At 36.2% G+C, this 22,124-nt stretch overlaps 2 protein-coding genes across 4 annotated transcripts in view; one reads left to right on the plus strand and one right to left on the minus strand.

Annotated features, from left to right (window-relative positions):
- PCOLCE2 (procollagen C-endopeptidase enhancer 2) overlaps positions 1-5,152 on the plus strand; it is an 83,442-nt gene extending 78,290 nt beyond the window's left edge. The window contains exons 7-9 of the mRNA XM_020970971.2: positions 188-271; positions 2,107-2,274; positions 4,584-5,152. Of these exons, the coding sequence (XP_020826630.1) occupies positions 188-271; positions 2,107-2,274; positions 4,584-4,714 (383 nt within the window). The 3' untranslated portion in view covers positions 4,715-5,152. The remainder of the gene's footprint in view (positions 1-187; positions 272-2,106; positions 2,275-4,583) is intronic.
- A 7,031-nt stretch (positions 5,153-12,183) lies between these two features.
- The window catches only part of TRPC1 (transient receptor potential cation channel subfamily C member 1), a 75,962-nt gene continuing 66,021 nt past the window's right edge, over positions 12,184-22,124 (minus strand). For all 3 annotated transcript variants that reach the window (XM_020970982.2, XM_078147229.1, XM_020970980.2), the window contains 4 exons: positions 20,158-20,336; positions 14,722-14,923; positions 14,186-14,380; positions 12,184-13,664 (listed from right to left, as the gene is read on the minus strand). In XM_020970982.2, the coding sequence (XP_020826641.1) occupies positions 13,437-13,664; positions 14,186-14,380; positions 14,722-14,923; positions 20,158-20,336 (804 nt within the window). In that variant the 3' untranslated portion in view covers positions 12,184-13,436. The remainder of the gene's footprint in view (positions 13,665-14,185; positions 14,381-14,721; positions 14,924-20,157; positions 20,337-22,124) is intronic.

Consider the following 22,124-nt stretch of genomic DNA (forward strand, 5'->3'; position numbering starts at 1 on the left):
TTATAAAGAAGTAATCTTTTTTGTGTACTACTCTTGAATTCCATTGTTAAGGCTTAGACCTAGCTATGTATGCAGATTGTGCCCAGGGGGATAACAGAAAGTCAAATCTACAGATGTAGGTGCAAACACTAATGCTTCCATGCATGCATTTTTTATGAACTATATGGCTTTCTTTTTTTGAATATAGGTTCAAGACCTACTGTAGCCCTATGTCAACAAAAATGCAAAAGAAGTGGGACTCTGGAAAGCAATTATTGTTCAAGTAACTTTGGTAAGGGGGAAAAAACCACAGCTTTTTCTTTGTAAAGACTTGGGGAACTGCATGATTATTTTCAAAAGAATTACTGAGAATTTAAATGTAAGTGGTCAGTAACATAATTTACATAGAGAAGTATCTGCATGCCACTTTATTTTATTAATGTGTCCTTAGAAAACAGACTGTTTCTCTTTGGTCTACATTTCAGCTTGCCTTAAATTGGGTCAGAATTGTAAACACTAGACAAACTTGTGGTTGAGATGGTATATAAGAACAGATGACCTAGGCTAGAGAGAGATTTATAGACTGACATTTAATAGCAGAAAGTCAAATTGAAAGCAAATCAGAATTTAGGGAAGACTGAATGGTGGAAGTGAGGTGCAGTCTATGAACCACCGGTGGGATGTGCTTCTCTGAGAGCTCACTACACTAAGTTTCTGGGTATCTAGCACATCGCAAAGATGATGTTTTCTGATACCTACATGTTAGAACTTTTAAGGGGCCAACCCTGCTATTGGACAGATATCCAGGGCTCTGTGAGTCTCTGGAATGGCAAGCAGCACCAGATGAATAATTTACCATGTGAAATCACTGGAATGATGGTTTTTAAAAGGATTTCAACTCTATGGTTTTTAGATATTTCAATAGTAGCATTTTTCAAATGTGCATTTGTTTCTAGTCTACATACCAATCACCAATCAAGGACCAATAAAATTCTACTTATAAAAGAAAGAATAATTGACAATGCAATTTCACTTTTGTCACGTCATTTTGGACTGAATTTGCCAGCACCAGGAATGAATGAATTAATTAATTCACTAATAGCAGAGTTTTCACCAGCTTGTTGTACCTTAATCAAGAATTACCACCTGTACGGCCAGGACCATCCCACATTTCAAGAAATACAAATTCCACTCCATTCAATTGGGCTATGCCACTATTAAATAGTGGCATTGCTAATTCCAGAACAGAATTTGGTGGCCCATGGGAATAAACTGATATCTTTTATCCAATGAACCAGGAATGGAAAACTTTTTCCCCCATTAGGAGTTACTAACCCATGGAAGAAAACGGAGTTATAGGAATAAAAAGCAATTCATTTGAGTTAATTTTCCTTATTTTTTTGAGAGAGAAATATAAAACTTTTCATTCATTAGCTTTTAAAATAAGGAGCAAAAACCATAGGTCTTAAAAATAGAAATAATAAAAATTAAATACATTTTATTTTTTATTATGAAGGAAAGAATTGATAGGATACTAAAGGACGAGCGAACATCATTCAGTTAGAAGGGAGAATGAGAAATGTATAAACAGGTGGAAAAATAAACAGATGTAATGAAAGAAACAAAGACCATGAAGAAAAAAGCAGAGGGAAATACATTCACAAAGAAAGACTGAAATGGACACACCCTCAGAAACACTTAAAAAAAAATACATACTGACATGGCAACACCTCCCTCCTGTGGCCTCTTAGGATGTTGTTATTAAGCTGTGGTGTGTTTTCACAACTACAGGCATAAGTAGGGATATAAAATTGTTCGGGTAAAATTAAGCCTGGGTCTAGAAACTCCCTATATCTGTAGTAGATAATTGAACTATTGTTTTAATCTAGTATGAATTTATATTTCTTACACAATCAAATGGTCATTATCTAACAAATGTGATATCCCAATGGATCCTTTTAATTTTTCCACAAATCTGGTAAAATTAAACATTAGGATTCTATCAGGTTCTTTTCTTTAGCTTTCCAATATTTATTTCTAAAATAATGAAAAAAATATTTCATTGTTTTCAGTCCAGGTCACTTTTCCCTCAAATTTTCACCTTTTAAAAATTGCTTTCTTTCCTAGTGCTAGCTGGTACTGTTATCACAACGATGACAAAGGGTGGAAGCTTGCACGCGACAGTATCAATCATCAACGTCTACAAGGAAGGAAATCTGGCAATTCAGCAAGCCGGCAAGAACATGAGTACCAAGATCACTGTTGTTTGTAAGCAATGTCCTCTCATCCGAAGAGGTGGGTAAGATAGGAAACTGAGCAGATGGTTCTAAAGCAGGTGATGGACAGTATGAACTAAAATAAAAGTAGCATTTCCGAGCCAGTTAGATGGCGCAGTGGGTAGAGTGCTGAACCAGGAGTCAGGAAGACCTGAGTTCAAATCCAGCTTCAGATACCTACTTAGCACTGTGACCCTGGGCAAGTCACTTCACCTTTGTTTACCTCAATTTCCTCATCTGTAAAATGGGGGTGATGATAGAAGATCAAATGATATAATAGTTGCAAAGTACTTAGCACAATGCCTGGCATGTAGTGAATGCTATATAAATGTTAGCTATTATTAATATTTAGAAAGTGCTTTGCCAACCTCAAAATTCTCTATAAGCGCTAGCTGTTATCAGGTACAACACCACCTGCTTCTGATAATTTTAAATATCTTTTAGGAGAATAATGGAACGAGGTTGAACTCCCATAGTATGGCAAATTAAAAATACCCAGATGACTTTCTGATAATATCTGGCAAGCCTCGGATTTATCCTCACACTTGATGTATGGTCAGCCCCTCAGCAAGCATTCATTAGCACAATGCCAGGAACACAGTAGGCACTTAATAAATGTTTATTGACCAACACCTACTAGGTGCCAGGTGCTGAGGGTTAAAGTACAAAAAATGACACAATCTCCACTTGCAAGCAGTCTACATTCTAATGGAGGAGACATCAAGCGCGTGCCTCATTATATCCAGCATAAAATAGTTTGGGAAGAAAGGCACTAGCTGTTGAGGAAGGATCAGGAAAGGCTTCATGCAGAAGATGGTGCCTGGGTTGCAGCTTAAAGGAAAAGGGATTCTATGAGGCAGAGAAGGAGGGAGAACATTCCATGTTCCGTGTCAAGAACAGATACTCAGTAAACATTTAAGTGCCTGCTATGTATCAGGCACTGTGCTAAGCTTAGGGGATACAAAGAAAGGCAAAAGATGGTCCCTGTTCTCAAGGAGCTCACAGTCTACTGGGGGAGACAACATGCCAATTAGGTTAGATGTCAAAGTGCAAAGGGGGGCAGGTGGGGAGGAAATGTCCAATGAAGCTGGAATGACAAATTTGGGTCAGGTTGTGAGGGGCTTTAAAAACCAAACTGAAGAATTTATCTTATTTTATCTTAGAGGCACTTGACTGAGTAGGGCAATCACACAGTCAGATCTGTACTAAAGGAAGCAGCAGTGTGGGAGATAAATTGGCGTGGGGAAGCCATTCAAATTAGGGAGGTCATTTAGGATGCTGTTGCAATAATTAGGCAAGAGGCAAACAGAGGATAAGCCATGTTCTGTCCTGGAATCCGCATGATGTAGAAAGAAGTCAAGAAGTCAGCACATTGACCGAGGAGGAAATGAAGAATATGTACAGTTTGTTTTTACATTGTTGTTGTTATTATACATATTATTCTCCTGGTTCTGCTCATGTCATTCTGCATCAGTTCATACAGTTTTCCCAGGTTTCTATGAAACCATCCCTTCCTTGTATTTCTTACAAAAACACCCTTATATGCAGCAATAACTAACATTTACGTAGAGTTTTAAGATCAGCAAATCACCTTCCTTAGAAATGATTCTGTGAGGTAAATAAATTAACACAATATTTAGCAGATGAGAAAACCGAGACTCAGACAGGTTAAATGACTTGCCCATAAAATTAGAGTCAATCAGTGACTACATACTCACTGCTCCTTCCATAATACCAGAAAAGCTGCCTTCTCAACATATTCTGGAATCAACTTATTTAACTCTGGAAGGAAATTTAGAGTCCAAATGTTGTGGCCTTAAACTTTTACAATTTTTGTCTATCTCTTTCATGTCTGTTGTCCACCATTACAGTTAAAAGGAAAGGGAGGTCTGAAGAGATTAATGACTTGCCCCTAGCAAACACAGATCACTGATGATGGTGCTAGAAACGGAGAGGCAGCCTGATATACAGTAGGTAACACAGCACAAGTAAGACATGGATTAGAATCACAGCTCATTGCCCAGAGGATCCTAGGGAATCAATTAAACTTTGTTGGCCTTAATTCCTCATATGTCAAATAAGGGGTTTGGACTAGACAGCCATTAATCTAAATCAATGTAGAGGTACCTATTCAGATGGCTCTAAATCTATGGTTCTATACTTATTCATTGAACAGTGAATGCAGATTTTCAGAGACAATAACTTTAAAACAGATTTTTATTCTGGACAGTGGTAACAGATGACATACAGCAACTACCCAAAAAATTAAATATTGCATTAATGTGTTCAGAAAAAATACATCTCATAATTTCACATTTGTACCTGCAGGTCTAAATTATATCATCATGGGTCAAGTAGATGAAGATGGGCAAGGGAAGATCACACCAAACAGCTTTATCATGAATTTCAAGATGAAGAATCAAAAGATCCTGAATGCCTTGAAAAATAAACGCTGTTAAAGAAGAATGATATCAAGTAGAGCTGCATTCCAGTATATCTTCTGAAAGATCTATTTTCATTCAGTAGGAGGAAGAGTCTTTAAAACTAAATACTGAGCATTCCCAAAAGATCAGCATGATAGCACATGGCCTCACTTAACAGTGACGAAAATTGTGTGCACAGTTATTGAAGCATAGATCTGATTACCAACCTTAAGACAAGTTGCAGTAATCATGTGAACTGAAATGTATGAGGTTCTGAAAACTTGGAAGCTACTAATTTATACATCTTGGTAAAAGGAGTTCTTTTAGAAATGAATTTTGTGAGGATATGAAAAGAAAGATTTATAAGTGCAATATTTATAGTGATATGATTTTTAACTTTTAGCTTTTGCTCTGAGTTTTTATATTGTTTTCCTGCATTTTTATCTATGCTTAATAAAATAGTTTAAAATAAAATGTAGCAGTCGTTATGTTTGTTCCAGAGTAAGCTGGGCATGCAAAGAGTAAACTCAACATAATTCCTGGTAATACACATGAGAGGTCAAGTCTTTGTTGGAATTCATGCGTTAAAAATTCCATAAAGAATTAACATTCTATTCAATTTATTTTTCCAGCTGGACCTATGATTTCGCCGAAGGGAAGGAGATCCCAATGTGGAAAGACTCTGTACTAATGTGAATAAGCAAGTGTTGTAAAACTTGTGTCTTAAAAGGTCACCTGGGGCACTGAGAGGTTACGTGATTGAACCATGACTATGTGGCCAATGTGTGTCAGAGGGCAAACTCTTCCCAAATCTGAGGCAATCTTTCTTGCAACTACCTGCAACAACAGTAGTTCTTAACCTTTCTTTGTGCCATGGATTCCTTTTGGCAGATAAGTACTAAGGCAAAGGATCAGGACTGTGGACCCCTTCTCTGAGTAATGTTTTTAAATATACAAAATACACAAGATTACAAAAGAAACTAATTATATGGAAACACAGTTATCAAAGTTCACAGATATCTGATTAAGGGCCCTAAACTGCGCCTTGTTTTTTCATTCCAGTTCATCTGTGGTACCTGAATGTGCCTGACTTAATTCCACCGCATAGACCCTAGAGATCACCTCACCATACCTAACCATCTTTCTCTGCCCTTCCCACTCCACCCACCATTTTACAGAGGTGCCTGAAGCCCGGAGAAAGCGAATGGCAGGACTAGGACTAGAATCCAAGCCTCCTAGGCAAGTGTTCCTTATGTGCTACTTCATTAGTTTGGTCTGGAGACTTGTAAAGTAAGGTAGTAATTACCCCTCTTACAAGTAGGGGGAGATAACAGTCAGTGTAGGGAAACCACTCCACCCAATCCATCTCTGACCTAGTAAATACATAAATCAGAGGGAGTTGCCCGAGGTGCATAGAGGGTCAGTTGATTGCCAGGGTCATGTCATAGACAGGCAGATTTGAACCCAGGTCTTTCTGACTCCCAAGTCCAGCATCTGGTGTGGTCAGACCATTCAGGATTTCCAGGATGGGATCCAGACACAGTAACTCATGGCCATTACTCTTTTCTGACCACCTCTGTTCTAGTCCTGAATCCATCTGTTCTCTCACCTCTGTTTCTAGTACCAGCCTTGCCCTCCCACTTTTCTTTGTAGACCTACTGGTGATTTCCAGCTGTGGGCCTGCTTTCAATTCTCTGTTTCTGAACCTAAAATTAAAAGTCTTGGGTATAAGTGGTGACATAAATAGATGGGGATCAGATATATACTCTGCTAAGGCAGATCAATATATTTAAAGCAGAGGAGAGGTCCATCTTACATGATGCACATCTACAAATGGAGTGAATAGTTTTTTTGAGTACGCGAGTATTGGATGTGTACTGAAGTGGATGGTGCCCATCTAGGGTTATTATGAATGGATTAGTCAGCTTCAATAATCATCTATCCTGATCCCCAATTGTATCTCACATTGTCACTTTTCAAAGACACACTGTTTCTGATGAATTCTGATCCACCTATCCAAAAATGATGTCCATGAATCAAAAACACAATCAAATTCAGCCACAGCCCAACTGGGAATTATTCAGATTCACTATAGAAGGATGAGATACACCTACTGATATATGAAGGGCTGTTATAAAGAATACGGTGGCTAGTTGTTTGATCTTGTTCCAACTCAACTAGCTAATACTACTAAGAACAGAAAAAAAGAGGAAATGAGTTAAACTGTAGCATAAGGAGGTTTAGATTAAAGAATTTATTGATAAAATTCTTAAATATCAAAATAGTTTTCAAGATTGAGCAAGGTCAAGGGGAGTCATTCTTTGTGGAAGTAAACCTGGGAAGGTTTTCATGTGCTTTTTCCTGCTGGGGGAGGGACTAAATGACTTTCCTAAAGCTAAAAGATATACTCTAAGGAATGCATATGGTGGGGGTGGGGAAAAGAAGCCTACCTGTCAAATATGTGATTACCTAAGACAGTTCTTTTTTTAAACCCACATTTACCTCCTACACAAGCCTGCTGTTATGCTGCTTCTACTACTGTTATTTGATTTACATCAGAAATAATGAATCCTGTGAAGATGGTTATTTTTAAAACAGGTAATACCACGGTTTAAAATTTGCCCTCAAATTCTCTTTGTGTCACTCATTTTGGGTATCTCTTCCAAATCAGAGTCCTGTAAACATTCACCGAAGCTAGCAAAATCATCCAGTTGCCAAACTAATGACATCACTGTCATGACCAAACTGAGTTTATTTTTCCTTCTAAATATTTAAGTCCCAACTGTATAACAATTCCTGTCGCATGGACTGCTTCCGAATCGTGGGCAATGCTAACAGTGCTCAATCAGGCAAGTTTATTTAAAAACAAGAAAAGTGAAGTAGACCCTGCTTAGGGGGCACTGAGTCTTTAAACACAGTGCTTTTGGGGAATGGAAAGACAAAGCTTGGCTGGTGGGAAATAAGCGAATGAGACCCCAAACCCCGCAAACCCTAACATTCAAACGAGACTGAGCTGCTTATAGAAATGTGTCTACATTGGCTCTATAAGTGATAGCAAAAAAACTGGGAAGAACCTAAATATGCCGTGATCAATTGATTGGTTGGTTGGTTAACGTCTTTTGAAACAGGCCACAGAAACCTGTTGCTTTTGAGAATTTCCTGGTAAAGAGTAAGAGGCAAACAGAGCCGGATCAGGCCAAAAATGCTCAAGTACAGCTACAGGCTGTCCATTTACACTGTGTCTGTTTTGCCAGTGTATTGACCCAACAGGAACACCACCGGGGGTAGAACCGGTGTGTGTTTCAGCTCCCCATTCCCTTGGCCATCTCAGATGCTGTGGCTATAACTAATATAATCATACAATAAATGCTCATTGATAAGGAATCAACGAGTACTTAAATGCCTATTATGTACCAGGCCAGGCACTGTAGACACAAAGACAAAAAGGAAGCCATCCCCAACCTCGAGAAGATTGGACTGACTAATGATATGAACGTAACTAAGTATTTATTCAAAATAAATACAAGGTAAACGTTAGGGGAAAAGACACTAGTGGAGGAGGCGGAGAGGAGAATCAGGTGGAGCAGCAAGGAATACTAAGAGGTGGAGGTGAAGGAGTGTATTCCAGGCACAGGGAATAATGAGTGCAAAGACATGAAGACAGGGTGATAGAGTGTTTGTTGTACGTGAGGAACAAGGCTATACTGGCTGGACCATAGAATGCAGGAAGAATAATATCTAATTAGGTTGGAAAGATTTTTTCTTTTTTTTTTTAGGCAATTGGGGTTAAGTGACTTGCCCAGGGTCACACACCTAGTACGTGTCAAGTGTTTGGTCTGAGGCCAGATCTGAACTCAGGTCCTCCTGATTTCAGGGCCGGTGCTCTATCCACTGTGTCACCTAGCTGCCCCGGAAAGATATTTTGAAGAAGAGGAGTTTATCTTTGATCCTTGAGGCCAAAGGTAGCTGTTGGAGTATGGTGAAGAAAGAAGTAATACAATCAGAGCTGCATTTGAAGAAAATCACGTTAGCAGCCGTGAAGTGGATGGATTGGATTGGGGAGAGATGAGGCAGGAGGACCAGTGAAGAGGGTTTTCAATAGTCCAGGCAAGAGGCGATGAGGGCTTGAAGTTGGGTGGTTGTCTTTATTAGATGTGAGAGATAGGAATATTGAAATGGAAGATTTGACAACTGATTGGATATGCAGGGTGAGGGATGGTGAGGAGTCTAACATAAAGACAAGATTGCAAACTTAGGGGACTGGAAGGATGGTGCTGCTCTTGACAGAAATAGGGAAGTTATGAAGAGGAGTAGATTTTGAGGGAGAGGAGATTTATTTTAGAGATGTTGAGTTTGAGATGCCAATGGAACAAACAGTTGAAATATATAATAGGCAGTTATGGACATATGATGAGACATCAGGAGAATCCCGTAACACAGCAATATAGTTACACAAAATATTATAGTTGGGATAGTCAACATCTCAGGGCAAGTCTATGATGAGACTGTAATTTATAATGAAAAGCAAGGCATGGGGCATATCTAAATAACAGTTAGAATTCTTCCTCTCTCTTCTTTCAAAGTATATCTAAGAGGGCAGAACTAAATGTATTATATATATATATATATATATATATATATATATATATATATATATATATATATATATATACACACACACACACACACATACCACAACTAATAACAACTGGTTTCAAGAAAATGCAATCTTGCTGAAAATAACAAATGGGCAGTTCACTAAATAATGTTTTAGCAGAATCTCAGAACTGCAAGGGACCTTACAATCCAACCTACACACACCTACACAACAATGTCCTCTACAACATACCTAAGTGGTTATTCAGTGAACACGAAAAAATATGTTTGAATGAATAGGGATTAGAAGAAGTTACAATGGTAGTTCTTGATAAAGCTGCCACTGATATCAGTTTGCATGCTTATTACAAAGTTTTACAAAACTTTGTAATAAAATTACTATTACAAAAAATTACAAAAAAAATTTAAAGATAATTACATTTTAAGAAACACAAGACTGAAACCTGTTATTTTCCCTCTTCAGATAAATAACCAAGCCAATAATTTTAAATAGTATGAGTTTATGAATTTGATTCAATTTAGCAAGTATTTAAGTATTCCTCTGGAGGTATATGCACAAAGAGAAGCACAGTACAAAGTAAAATAAGGAAAGAGAGGATGCTAGCTACTGAAGGAATAGGGGAAGGCTTTGCAGAAGAAATGGCACCTGAGTGGACCCCAGAAGACAAGGATTCTGAGAGGCAAAGATGAGGACAGCACGCATTCCAGACGTGAAGGATAGTAGACAGACAGGGGAGGGAGGTAGAATGTCAGTTTCAAGGAACAACTGACTTAGTTTGGCTAGAACAGAGCTTATTGAATAGGATGAACATATATTTTAGTTTGTGATATTATTCAAGATAACAATGCTGATGGGGATGTCGGCTACAAGCACATCAAATAGTAAGATTTAAGGTATTTTTAAGAAAGGCTTTTGGCTTAAAATTTTAATATGTAATTCATGCTGAATGATCAAAAACTATGGGTCAGTAGTGGAGTGTGGTTGTCTTTAGGGTATGATGTTAATTCATCATATCAGACACTATTATAAAGCCATATACAATTTTTGGAAACTTTTCCTCTAGAAAATAACTATGTGACAAGAGGTCTTGCAAGAAATCACCATTTCAAAATAAGGAAAAATAATGATTGATGACTCAGCCCAAATAATATAATAGTCAATAAGGAGGGGAAGAAGCCCTATCTTACTTTCTTATTTTTAAATTTTTTTTGCATTTTTTTTTAGTGAGGCAATTAAGGTTAAGTGACTTGCCCAGGGTCACAGAGCTAGTTTTAAGTGTCAACAGTCCAGATTTGAACTCAGGTCCTCCTGATTCCAAGGCCAGATCTCTATTCACTGCACCATCTAGCTGCCCCCTTATTTTACTTTTTTGCGAGTAAGTAGAACATATGTGGCCTCAAGGCCACAACTAGCCCTCTAGGTCCTCAAGTGCAGCCCTTTTACTGAATCCAAACTTCACAGAACAAATCTCCTTAATAAAAGTATTTGTTCTGTAAAACCTGGACTCAGTCAAAGGCCGCACCCAATGAAGGCCACATGTGGCCCATTCCTGGGACTCTAGAACATCTTAATGCTGGAGGCAGCTAGGTGGCGCAGTGGATATAGCACTGGCCCTGGAGTCAGGAGGACCTGAGTTCAAGTCCGACCTCAGACACATAACACTTACTAGCTGTGTGACCCTGGGCAAGTCACTTAACCCCATTGCCTAGCCAAAAAAAAGGAAACCAGAATAAATAAATAAATAAATGAATGAATGAATAAATAAATAAATAAATAAATGGATAGATAAATAAATAAAATAGAACATCTTAATGCTGAAATTATCCAAATTATTTTGGAAAGGCAGCATAGCATTGTGGAAAGATACTGGACTGACCTGAATTCAAAGCATGCCTCCACCCCTAATTGGCCATGTGATTTTGGATAAGCCTCTCAGCTTTTCTGAAGCTGTTTCTTCATCTATTTCATTTATATACCCAGCACTTAGCAAAGTGCCTTATATATAACAGGTACTTAATAAATGTTGAATCTGTGAAATTGAGATAATACCTATCCTACCTCAAAAGTTGGTGTCAAGAATGAATTTGGTTAGGGCCGCTAGGTGGTGCAGTGCATACAGCACCAGCCCTGGAGTCAGAAGACCTGAGTTGAAATCTGGCCTCAGACACATAACACTCACTAGTAGTGTGACTATGGGCAAGTCACTTAGCCCCAGTTGCCTCACCAAAAAAAAAAACAATAATTTTGTCAATTATAAAGCACAACATAAATGTCAGAATTTTTTTTTCAATATTAACCCACGTATATGGTCGTATTGCTAGAAGAAAAGGTCTACCATGTCATCAGACTAAGAAATTGCTGAGGAACACAAGACAATGGGTCTAGAACTGTTAACAAAAATAGAAAAGCACAAGGCAGAGTTGACAAACACATTTTGGGTATGTGTATGGGGAAAGGGGAAGAGCTTCTTGGCCTGAAACCCATGAAAATACCAACTGTCCAAAACAGAATGTTAATTTCCAGAATGGATGCCAGACAAATAGCCAATAACTATTAGCTACTTGACCTCAATATTAGATTTAGGTCAAATTTGGCCAGTTTAGGGGCAGCTAGATAGAGCAGTAGATAGAGCACCGGCCCTGAAGTCAGCAGGACCTAAGTTCAAATCCAGCCTCAGACACATAACATTTACTAGCTGTGTGACCCTGGGCAAGTCACTTAACCCCAATTGTCTTTAAAAAACAATTTGGCCAGTTTACCTTATGTACTAACTTCATTTTTCATTACCATATTTCATTTAATCAAGGTATTATCTTTTTCATTTAGTTTTATTTCTTTTTTGCTTTTCAAGTACATTTTAATACAACAGATAAACATTATGCCAATGTATAACCCAAAGTCAAATTTTATTATTTTTTTTTACAATGCTATCATTCAAAATATACCCCCATAAGTAATTCATGCACACACTAGGTGCTCAATAAGTATCTTTTTTACCACATATTATTTTTAGAATGAATGAAAATCCTGATGTTAAATCCCAAATGGGATGTGCATAATCTTATAGTAGACAAAATATATAATTTTACAATAAATATTTTATAAGAATTCACCCAAAAGAGGGAGCACTTACAGTTTGGTAATTCCATTAAAAAAAAAAAAGGAAGAAACACATCATACCTAAAACCTCTATTTTATGATCCCTGGATCAATAATGCTTATGGACCTAGGGCTACCTGCACCCTATGGCCATAAGACTAGCTAGCATTCAAGTGAGAAGATTATGCTTAACTTCCACTTAACGGAAATCCTACCTTTCAATTCTATGGCAGGAGTACAACAGATTTTCAAAAAAATTTAATTACATTCCCTACAAAGCACGAAATAATCAAATATATTATACTCTTCAGCAAAAAACCCCTGAAAAACACTTTTCCATTGTAAGCAGGAAGAATCATATACAAATAAACACAACATACTTATAGAAGCTATGTTAAACTGTGTAAAATATTTTGATACTTAACACAATAAATCAAAGATAGTTTAAATGTAAAATAAACTTCTGCAATAAATATTGTTGGAAAACAAGATTCTCTTCAATGTTCACAGAAACAAAAGTTATACTGTAACCACAAAGAAAACCATTCTAAATTCTTATTTTTTGTTTTTGTTTTTAAAGTTCTAGGAGCTTTCCCCAGGTTAAAAGAAAAAGACCGTAATAACCCAAATAAAGTTGTATTCCTAAAAAATGAACACTAAACTCAGCTATATCATGCCAATTTTTTACATTCTTAAAACCAATTGTTCTACATTCCATATGTACCTCACACAGTAAAATCAATCCACATTTACTTTTAAGTATTTGATATAGCTTTTGAACAATAGATGTGGTCACAAATATTCCCCCCCAAAAAGATGAGAAAGTAAATAAAGCAAAAGGCTATAAAATTCTGTCTGCTAAACTGCTCCTACTAAAATCCATGTTCAGTGGATTTTTTAAACTATATACATATTTTATATAATGTACATAATTAACCCATAAGTCTTTAAAGAATGGCTTTGATGTTATTTCTACATTCCAACCCACACCTTAATAAATTTAGTTGCAAATGATGTAAATGTCCATGGCCTAGAAATAAGTTAATTTCTTGGATAAAACATAGCATATTTAGAAGTCCGAAAGCCAAGTAAGTCCCTTATTTCATTTCGGAATTTTGATAGATCTTGGCGTAGTTCATTGAGATTTTCTACCGTTGCCTGATCTGTGCTTTGCATCTTCTGTCTCATGGAAGTTAAATAACGGTGGACTAAGCAACACATCACTTTTTGGTAGTTTTCATCTCTCTTTTGTTTCAGGTTTCTCCATTCCTTCAAAATAAAGAATAATATATCTCTACTAGTGATGGTTATTTATATTGTGTAAACAAGACATATTTTAAAATTTTTTTGACAATACTCAAATATACAAATATATGATCCTATAAGTTTAAATACTTCTTTCTTGACCCATAATATTCCTGTAACTACACACAGTCACTTCATAGTTTTTCATATTTGTTTATTTCAAACTAATTTGTGGAAGTATGAAGCTATGGTAATTAATGTGACATCACTGCAACATGTACTAAATTATTTATTCAAAGAAAACAAATCCTTTCTTTTATGATATAATTTACTTGCAATGTTTATAATTTTTTTTTGCTTTAAAAGAAAAAAATTACGTACTCAGGAAACAGAAAAACTTTTAATCCCAATCTGAAATTTAAAATAGGTTTTAAGAAATTGAGATTGGCAATTATTTTGCCTTCATGGCATTTTATTAGCTGAGTCTAATTTTAAAATTTAAATGAAACTTTATAGGCTAATCCTAAATTTGCACCATTTCTTACCTTTAAGCTGTTCTGTCGTTTGACTTTGCCCTTTGATGTATGAGAGCAAATCCACTTACTGAGGCTACTTAGTAGATAGCAAATGGTCTTGGGAGAAGGAATGATATTGAAAGGTGGAGGTAGTGTACACTTGTCATCAAAGTAGCTAAGCCACAACTTAGCACGGGCAAATTTCCACTCTTTGTCCTCATGGTTCTGTAATGTAAGACATGTAAAAAATGAGGTTGAAAAACATATGTTAAAAATCTCCATGTGTAGCCTTAAACTATCAAGGTCTCCATATACATTAAAGAAAATGATTTATCTCATTACTACATACTAATGGTATAGAAATTCATAATAGACATTATTTATATTGTAAAAAATCTATATTAAATGCTAAAATGTACACTTTTCCAAAATTAATGAGTACAATCAAGGCTACAATGATACTATCCTTCATGTTTTCTAACTTTTTTTGTTTCCTGCCATATTTTCTAGATTTAATATTAACTGAGAAGTACAAAGACACTTTTTTAGAAAAATGGAACACTTACTGCTATCAGCTGAAAGCTTTTATGAAGCATGGCCACTAACAATTTGGTAAGAACAATAACAACCACGACATTGTATGTACCAACAATAACTGCTCCAACAAAAGACTGCAACTCTTCACCATAGCTAAATCTTGTGACAAAGATTGCCACATGTGCTAAAGAAAAAATATACCAGAACAAAGCAAAGCAAGTGCCAATGAACCTGAAAAGACAGTGAAAATTTTTTGTTAAACAAAACAGCAAAATAAGTAAATCACTTCTATCAAAATTATTTAAAGAAAATGTTGATATTCTAACAATAAGTACTTAATAAATGAAGTTTATACAAATTTTCTTATTCTGGTACTCAAACAGAGACATACTTTGTTTTAAAACCAAAACAAATACATGGAAATTTGCACTTATAATAAAAAAAATTATACCAATAAGTTGATTGTAGAATTTATAATACATTTTCAATAACAAAGTGCCTTGGATGGTTTAAAATTATTTTATTGGTAAAATTCAATTTTCAAAAATGTATCTATAATTTGAAATCTGGTATGTTACATAATAAGTTCACAAAAGCAGATCATAATTACCTTAAAAATTCTATACAATTCTGACTACAAGCCTAAATTGTCTCAAAACTTTATGAAACTTTGCATGATTCTGCCAAACTAAGTGATAAGCTCTTATTTAGATATTAATATTTAGAACTTAATTAAAAATAAGATTTTCTAATGGCTCTGGTCTAACACTTCAGTCCAGGAATTTTCTAAGACATCTATAACTATCATTCGCTCCACCTTTCCCCACCCTGCAAACCCCAAGTATATTAACTAATAAAAACTATATAGACCTGAATTAATTTCCCTTGTCCTTTCATTTAAAAAAAATTAAATATTAAGGGTTGATTTTAATCCATCTGAGAACTGAAAATGTTGAATTCCTTATTACATACACATAATTTTTATGACACTTAAGCAAAAAAGATGAAAAATGTAGTGCCTTGAATCCAGTGGTATTTGAATTCATATAATCTATGTTTAAAACATATTAATTTTTCTTAAAAAAATTTCAGTTCTGTTTCGTTCAAACCAAGCCCTAGGAGACCAGGAATAGACTGGTTTGCAAAGGATGATGGGAAAATACCCACAACCAATCTTCCAACCCCTAGTAAGGTCCTTGAGAGTAGGAGCTATTAATTTTAAATTAATATTATATTTTTCTAAGGCAGCTAAGTGGCACAGTGGATAGAGTGCTGGACCTGGAGTCAGGAAGACTCATTTTCCTAATTTCAAATCCAACCTCAGACATAGTGTAACCCTGGGCAAGCCACTTAACCCTGTTTGCCTCAGAGCTAGAGAAGGAAATGGCAAGCCACTTCAGTATCTTTGCCACGAAAATCCCAAATGGAGTCACAGAAAGTTGGATACAACCGAAAACAATGGAACAATAATTTTTCTGAAGTTATCAGTCATACAATAAGGATTCATCAAACTCCCACTTAAAGACTGAATTGTTTCCCAAGGACATTTTTAAGTTTCTCAAGGATATTTCTGTGATGGATTGACAAACAAATGTTACGTATAAATTCTTTTTCTTTCTGAGACTTTTCGATTTAATGGAAAAGGTATATAATTTTTAAAAATGTTCTAAGAATAATAAGTCATATGTTGGGTCTTTGAGGGACTTTATTATAGGAGATAAGTGAAGAAAACAATCCACCTTAACTCAGCTTTTTTGAGGGAAACGGGAAATGAGAAGATTCATATCATCAGTTTGAAAATAGAAGAATACCATTTACAGGATATATGGTCATCATTAAAGGTTATTTTGAGTTTTTTTTTCCAAAAGCCAATGGGGAAGGAGCCAGAATGACGGAGATAAGGCAGGGATTCACTTGAGCTCTCCCAAATTCCCCTCCAAACAACTTTAAATAATGCCTTAAAACACATTCTGGAGCAGCAAAATCCCCAAAAGGATAAGGTAAAACAATTTTCCATCCCAAGACAATTTAGGAGTTCATAAGAAAAGGTCTATCGCACTGGGGTGAGATAGGCGTATAGTCCAGAACAGGACACTCCACAGGAAACCAACAGGAGGCCTTGGGGGATGACTGAATATGTAGCAGCTGTTTCTGGACCTCTCAGCCCATAGACATTAAGGGGTGGGGGGAGAATCAGACAAGTAGTCAGAAGGAGTTTACAAGGGTCCTTTTGCTGGCAGTGAGCGCAGGACTCGGTTACATTACCCATTCTCAGATCTGGGTCACAGTCCTGGGTCTCAATCCTAGGCAAGAAGGAGCACCAGAGCTTGTGGTCACAGAGGAGTAGGGAGCTGGTCACAGACTCAGGGCAGAAAAGAGTACTTGTGGTTGCTCACAGACCAGAGCACAGACTAGGAGAGTAGTAAATATATCTCTGCTTAGATCATACTACCTTGGAAGAACTGAAAGCTTACAAACCCTTAGAATTAGCTCTGAAAACAGCAGCACAAAAACCCTGAAGCTTGGGATAGTACCCCCTCCATCCCAGGAGCAAAGCCCAACTTTAATATAAAGCTAAGAGTCAAGAAATAGGCTAGGAAAATGAGCAAGCAAACAAACAAACAAAAAGATTCTGACTATAGAAAGTTACTATGGTGACAGGGAAGCTCAAAACACAAACTCAGAAGAAGACAATAAAGTCAAAACTGCCATATCCAAAGCGCTTCAAAGAAAAATGTGAATTTGGTCTCAGGCCCAAAAAGAATTCCTAGAAGAGCTCAAAAAGGATTTTAAAACTCAAATAAGAGAGGCAGAGGAAAAATTGGGAATGGAAATGACAGTGATGCAAGAAAATCATGAAAAAAGAGTCAATAGCTTGGTAAAGGAGGCATAAAAAATAATGAAGAAAATAACACCTTAAAAAACAGAATAGGCCAAATGGTAAAGAGGCACAAAAATCTAATGAAGAGAAGAATGCCTTAAAAAGTAAAATTGGCCAAATGGAAAAGGAAGCTGTAAAGCTCAATAAAGAAAATAATTTCTTAAAAATTAGAATTGAACAAGTGGAAGCTAATGACTCCATGAGACATCAAAAAACAATAAAACAAAATCAAAAAACAAAAAAAGAAGAAAATGTGAAATATCTCATTTCTGATATGGTAAATAGATCAAGGAGAGATAATTTAAGAATCACTGGACTGCCCAAAAGCCATGATCAAAATAAGAATCTAAATATCTTTTAATAAATTATCAAGGAAAACTGCCCTGATATTCTAGAATCAGAGGGTAAAACAGAAATTCAAAAAATCCACCAATCACCTCCTGAAAGACATCCCAAGATGAAAACTCCCAGGAATATTATAGCTAATTCCAGAGCTCCCAGGTCAAGGACAAAATATTACAAGCATCCAGAAAGAAACAATTCAAATATCATAGAGCCACAGTGAGGATAACACAAGATTTAGCAGCTTCTATATTAAAAGAACTAGGAATATGATATTCCAGAGAGCAAAGGAGCTAGGATTATAACCAAGAGTCACCTACCCAGAAAAACTGAGTATAATGCTTCAAGGGAAAAAGCAGACATTTAATGAAACAGTGGACTTTCAAGCAGACCCAATGAAAAGACCAGAGCTGAATAGGAAATTTGACTTTCAAATTAAAGACTCAAGAAAAGCATAAAAAAGTAAGTAGGAAAGAGAAATGATAAGGAAGTCAATAAGGTTGAACTCTTCACATTCCTACATGAGAAGATGATATTTGTAATTCCTAAGAACTTTATCATTATTCGGGCAATTAGAAAGAGTACAGAACGGGGTACAGGTATGAGATTGAATATGATGGGATGATCTTTAAAAAAATTAAATTAAATTAAATGCTAAGAAAGAGAAATACACTAGGAGAAGGGGAAAGGGAAAGGGAGAATGGATAAATTATCTCACATAAAAGAGGCACAACAGAGCTTTACAGTAGAGAGAAAGGTGGGGGAGGTGGGAGGGAGTGCTTGAACCTTACTCTCATCAGAATTGGCTCAAAGAGAGAATAACATACACACTCAGTTGGGTATAGAAATGTATCTTATACTACAGGAAAGTAAGAAAGGAAGGGGATAAGAAAAGGGGAAGGGAAAATGATAGCAGGGAAGGCAGATTGGGGCAGGTGGTTGACAAAAGCAAAATAGGATGAAGGGAAATATAATTAGTAATCATAACTGTAAAAAAAATTTACAGCAAGTTTCTCTGATAAAGGCCTCCTTTCTCAAATATATAGAGAGCTAAGTCAAATTTATAAAAATAAGAGCCATTCCCTAATTGATAAATGGTCAATGGATATGAATAGGCAGTTTTCAGATGAAGTAATCAGAGTTATCTATAATCATATGAAAACTGCTCTAAATCACTACTGATTAAAGAATGCAAATTCAAACAACTCTAAGGTACTACCCCTCACCTATCAAATTGGCTAATACAACAAAAAAAGGAAAAAGACAAATGTCGGAGGGGATATGGGGAAACTGAGACACTAATATACTGTTGACAGAGTAGTAAACTGATTCAATCATTCTGTAGAACAATGTGGAACTATGCCCAAAGGGCTATAAAGCCATACATACCCTTTGACCTAGCAATACCACTATTATGTCTGTATTCTAAAGAGATAAAAAACAAAAAGTAAAACGACTTATATGTAAAAAAAAATACTTATAGCAGTTCTTTTGGTGGTGATAAAGAATTGGAAATTGACAAGATACCCATCAATTGAGGAATGGCTGACCAAGTTGTGGTATATGATTGTGATAGAATATTATTGTGCTATTATATGAAAGATAAGCAGGATGCTCTCAGAAAAACCTGGAAATACTAATAAGAACTGATACAAAGTGAAGTGAGCAGAACCAGGAGTACAGTGTACACAGTAACAGCAATGTTGTATGATGATCAGCTGTGAACAACTTAGCAATACGATGATCCAAGACAATTCCAAAGGACTTATGATGAAAAATACTATCCATCACCAGAGAAAGAACTGATGGAGTCTGAATACAGATATAAGTGTACTTTTTAAAAATTCTTCTTGGTCTGTGTTTCTTTTAAAGTCTTACTAATATGGAAATATGTTTTGCATGACTGCACATGTATAACCTCCATCAAATTACCTGCCATCTTAGGGAGTGGGAAGGGGAGAGAGGAAGAGAATTGGGAACTCAGAATTTTTAAAAACGAATGTTAAAAATTGTTTTTAAATGTAATTGGGGAGAAATAAAATGTTAAGTAAATGATTTTTTTTTTGGTTTGGCAATGGGGTTAAGTGACTTGCCCAGGGTCACACAACGAATGAGTGTTATGTATCTGAGGCCAGATTTGAACTCAGATCCTCCTGAATCCAGGGCTGGTGCTCTATCCACTGCACTACCTAGCTGCCCCTAGTAAATGATTAAGGAAAAGAAAAAAAAGCCAACAACTCACGAATGAAATGTGTCATTGCTTTGCTGTTCACAGAAGATTCCTGCACAGTCCTTCTGTTCTTGAGGAGCTGTATAGCCTTTGTCATATAGTTGGGTCAGTCCAATTGTGAAGGAAAACAAGACGAGAAGGAACATTCCAAGAAATTTTCCAAAGTCTTGCAACATTTGTCCCATTGATATCTATGGAATGTATAAAACATGTTTTCAAAAGAAAAGCTATTATAAATTATAAAATATTAAATGCTTAGATGCAGCCCACAAATGATGAGAAGAAATGGCATGACATACAGACTGCTCATCTCTTTCCACATGAATTGTGTGACATCCATCAGCCAAAAATCCATTCCAGTAAATTCCACTTTCGTTATATCAAATAGATTAAGGGCCAAGCAAATATTTGGTTTTTGTGATTACCTGCCCTACTTTCCTTGAAATAGAGTCAGTTCTGTAAAGGATAATATTGTCATAGGATTCCAGTTTTGCTCAGATCAAACTGAGCCCTAGGAGATCAAGAATAGGACTGGTTTGCAAAGGATGAAGGGAAAATACCCACAACCAATCTTCCAACCCCTAATAAGTTCCTTGAGGTAGAGGCTATCTTTTAGATTTGTATCCCTAGGACTTACTACAAAGATTGGCACATAGTAAGTGCTTAATAAATGCTACTTTATTTATTATTCATTCAAAATTTGTACATTTCCTTAAATATCAGAAAATTAAGAAAAAATGAAATACCCTTAAGATGAACCCACCCTCACAAACTGACTATTGTAGGTTAGATCCAGTTTGTTATCCTACACAAGAAACTACCAGCATAATAACATTTATACTGCTGACCCTAGATCTGATCTGATCATAATCTAGTCTAAGTAAAACTTTTTGATAAGATTAAATTGGATACCTGTTATTTGAGATGCATTAATTCTTTCAGGCTAATAAAGAGCCATTTACTAACACATAAGCTCTAATATGTTACATATCCTGCTGGCTCCTCAATTCAATAAGCATTGATTAAGTACCTACTATGTGTCAGATCCTATGGTAGGAAGTAGGAGTAAAAAGACAAAAAAAAAAATCAAAATAGCTCCTGCCTTAAGGAGCTTACATTTTCCCGGCCCTGGAAAAAAACATAAGTAAACACTAAAAAATGAGGGAGCAGGGATAAGGAGATCCCAATGAGTCAACTATGTGAAGCAGTGCTGGGCCTGGAATCAGTAAGACTCAAATTCAAATCCAGCCTCAGATACTTACTACCTGTGAGACCCTCGGCAAGTTACTTAATCTTTGTTTGCCTCAGTTTGCTCAATTGTAAAATGGAGATAATAAAAGCCTACCTTGACAGTAGGCTGTGATGAGGACCAAATAAGATAATATTTGTAAAGTGCTTAGCACAGCACCTGGCACATAGCAGGTGCTATATAATGCTTATTTCCTCCTTCCTTCCTTCCCACTAGTAACTGGTAGGATCAAGAAGGACCTTCTACACAACTTGAGGCTCACTTGATTATAAAACTAAGATAATCTCAGATAGCTAACTTTATCACAAATGGGCAGTCCCCATTTTATGAGTGGGTTATGTTACAAGAGTTATTAAAAATAAACTTTCCTATGAAATTAATTGCTATAAATGAGTTTTGGGGAGCTTAAGGAGGGAAGGGAGAGATGGTTTCTCTCCACTCACCAGCACATTTAGTTATGACAGGAAAAAAAAATTAAAATCAGATTAAGGCGGTAATAAGGTGTTAATATGTAAAATCAAGTACAAATACACATTATTCTATTCCCCTTTTATCCTTTTATGACATGCAAAGTTTCCCTGATTGAAATAGGAGGTAAGCTTGGCATTGGCTGGCTGAAGACTGGCCACCCACCTGACGTCCTTTAAAAAGCTATGCTCTGTAGACAGTGAGGAAGGGAACAGTTATAGGGAGTGTAATCCCTTAGTCTCTCATCCCATGTTACCTCTCA

This window comes from Phascolarctos cinereus, unplaced genomic scaffold, assembly GCF_003287225.1.
Source record: "Phascolarctos cinereus isolate Bilbo 61053 unplaced genomic scaffold, phaCin_HiC Scaffold_7;HRSCAF=346, whole genome shotgun sequence".
Taxonomy (NCBI): Eukaryota; Metazoa; Chordata; class Mammalia; order Diprotodontia; family Phascolarctidae; genus Phascolarctos; species Phascolarctos cinereus.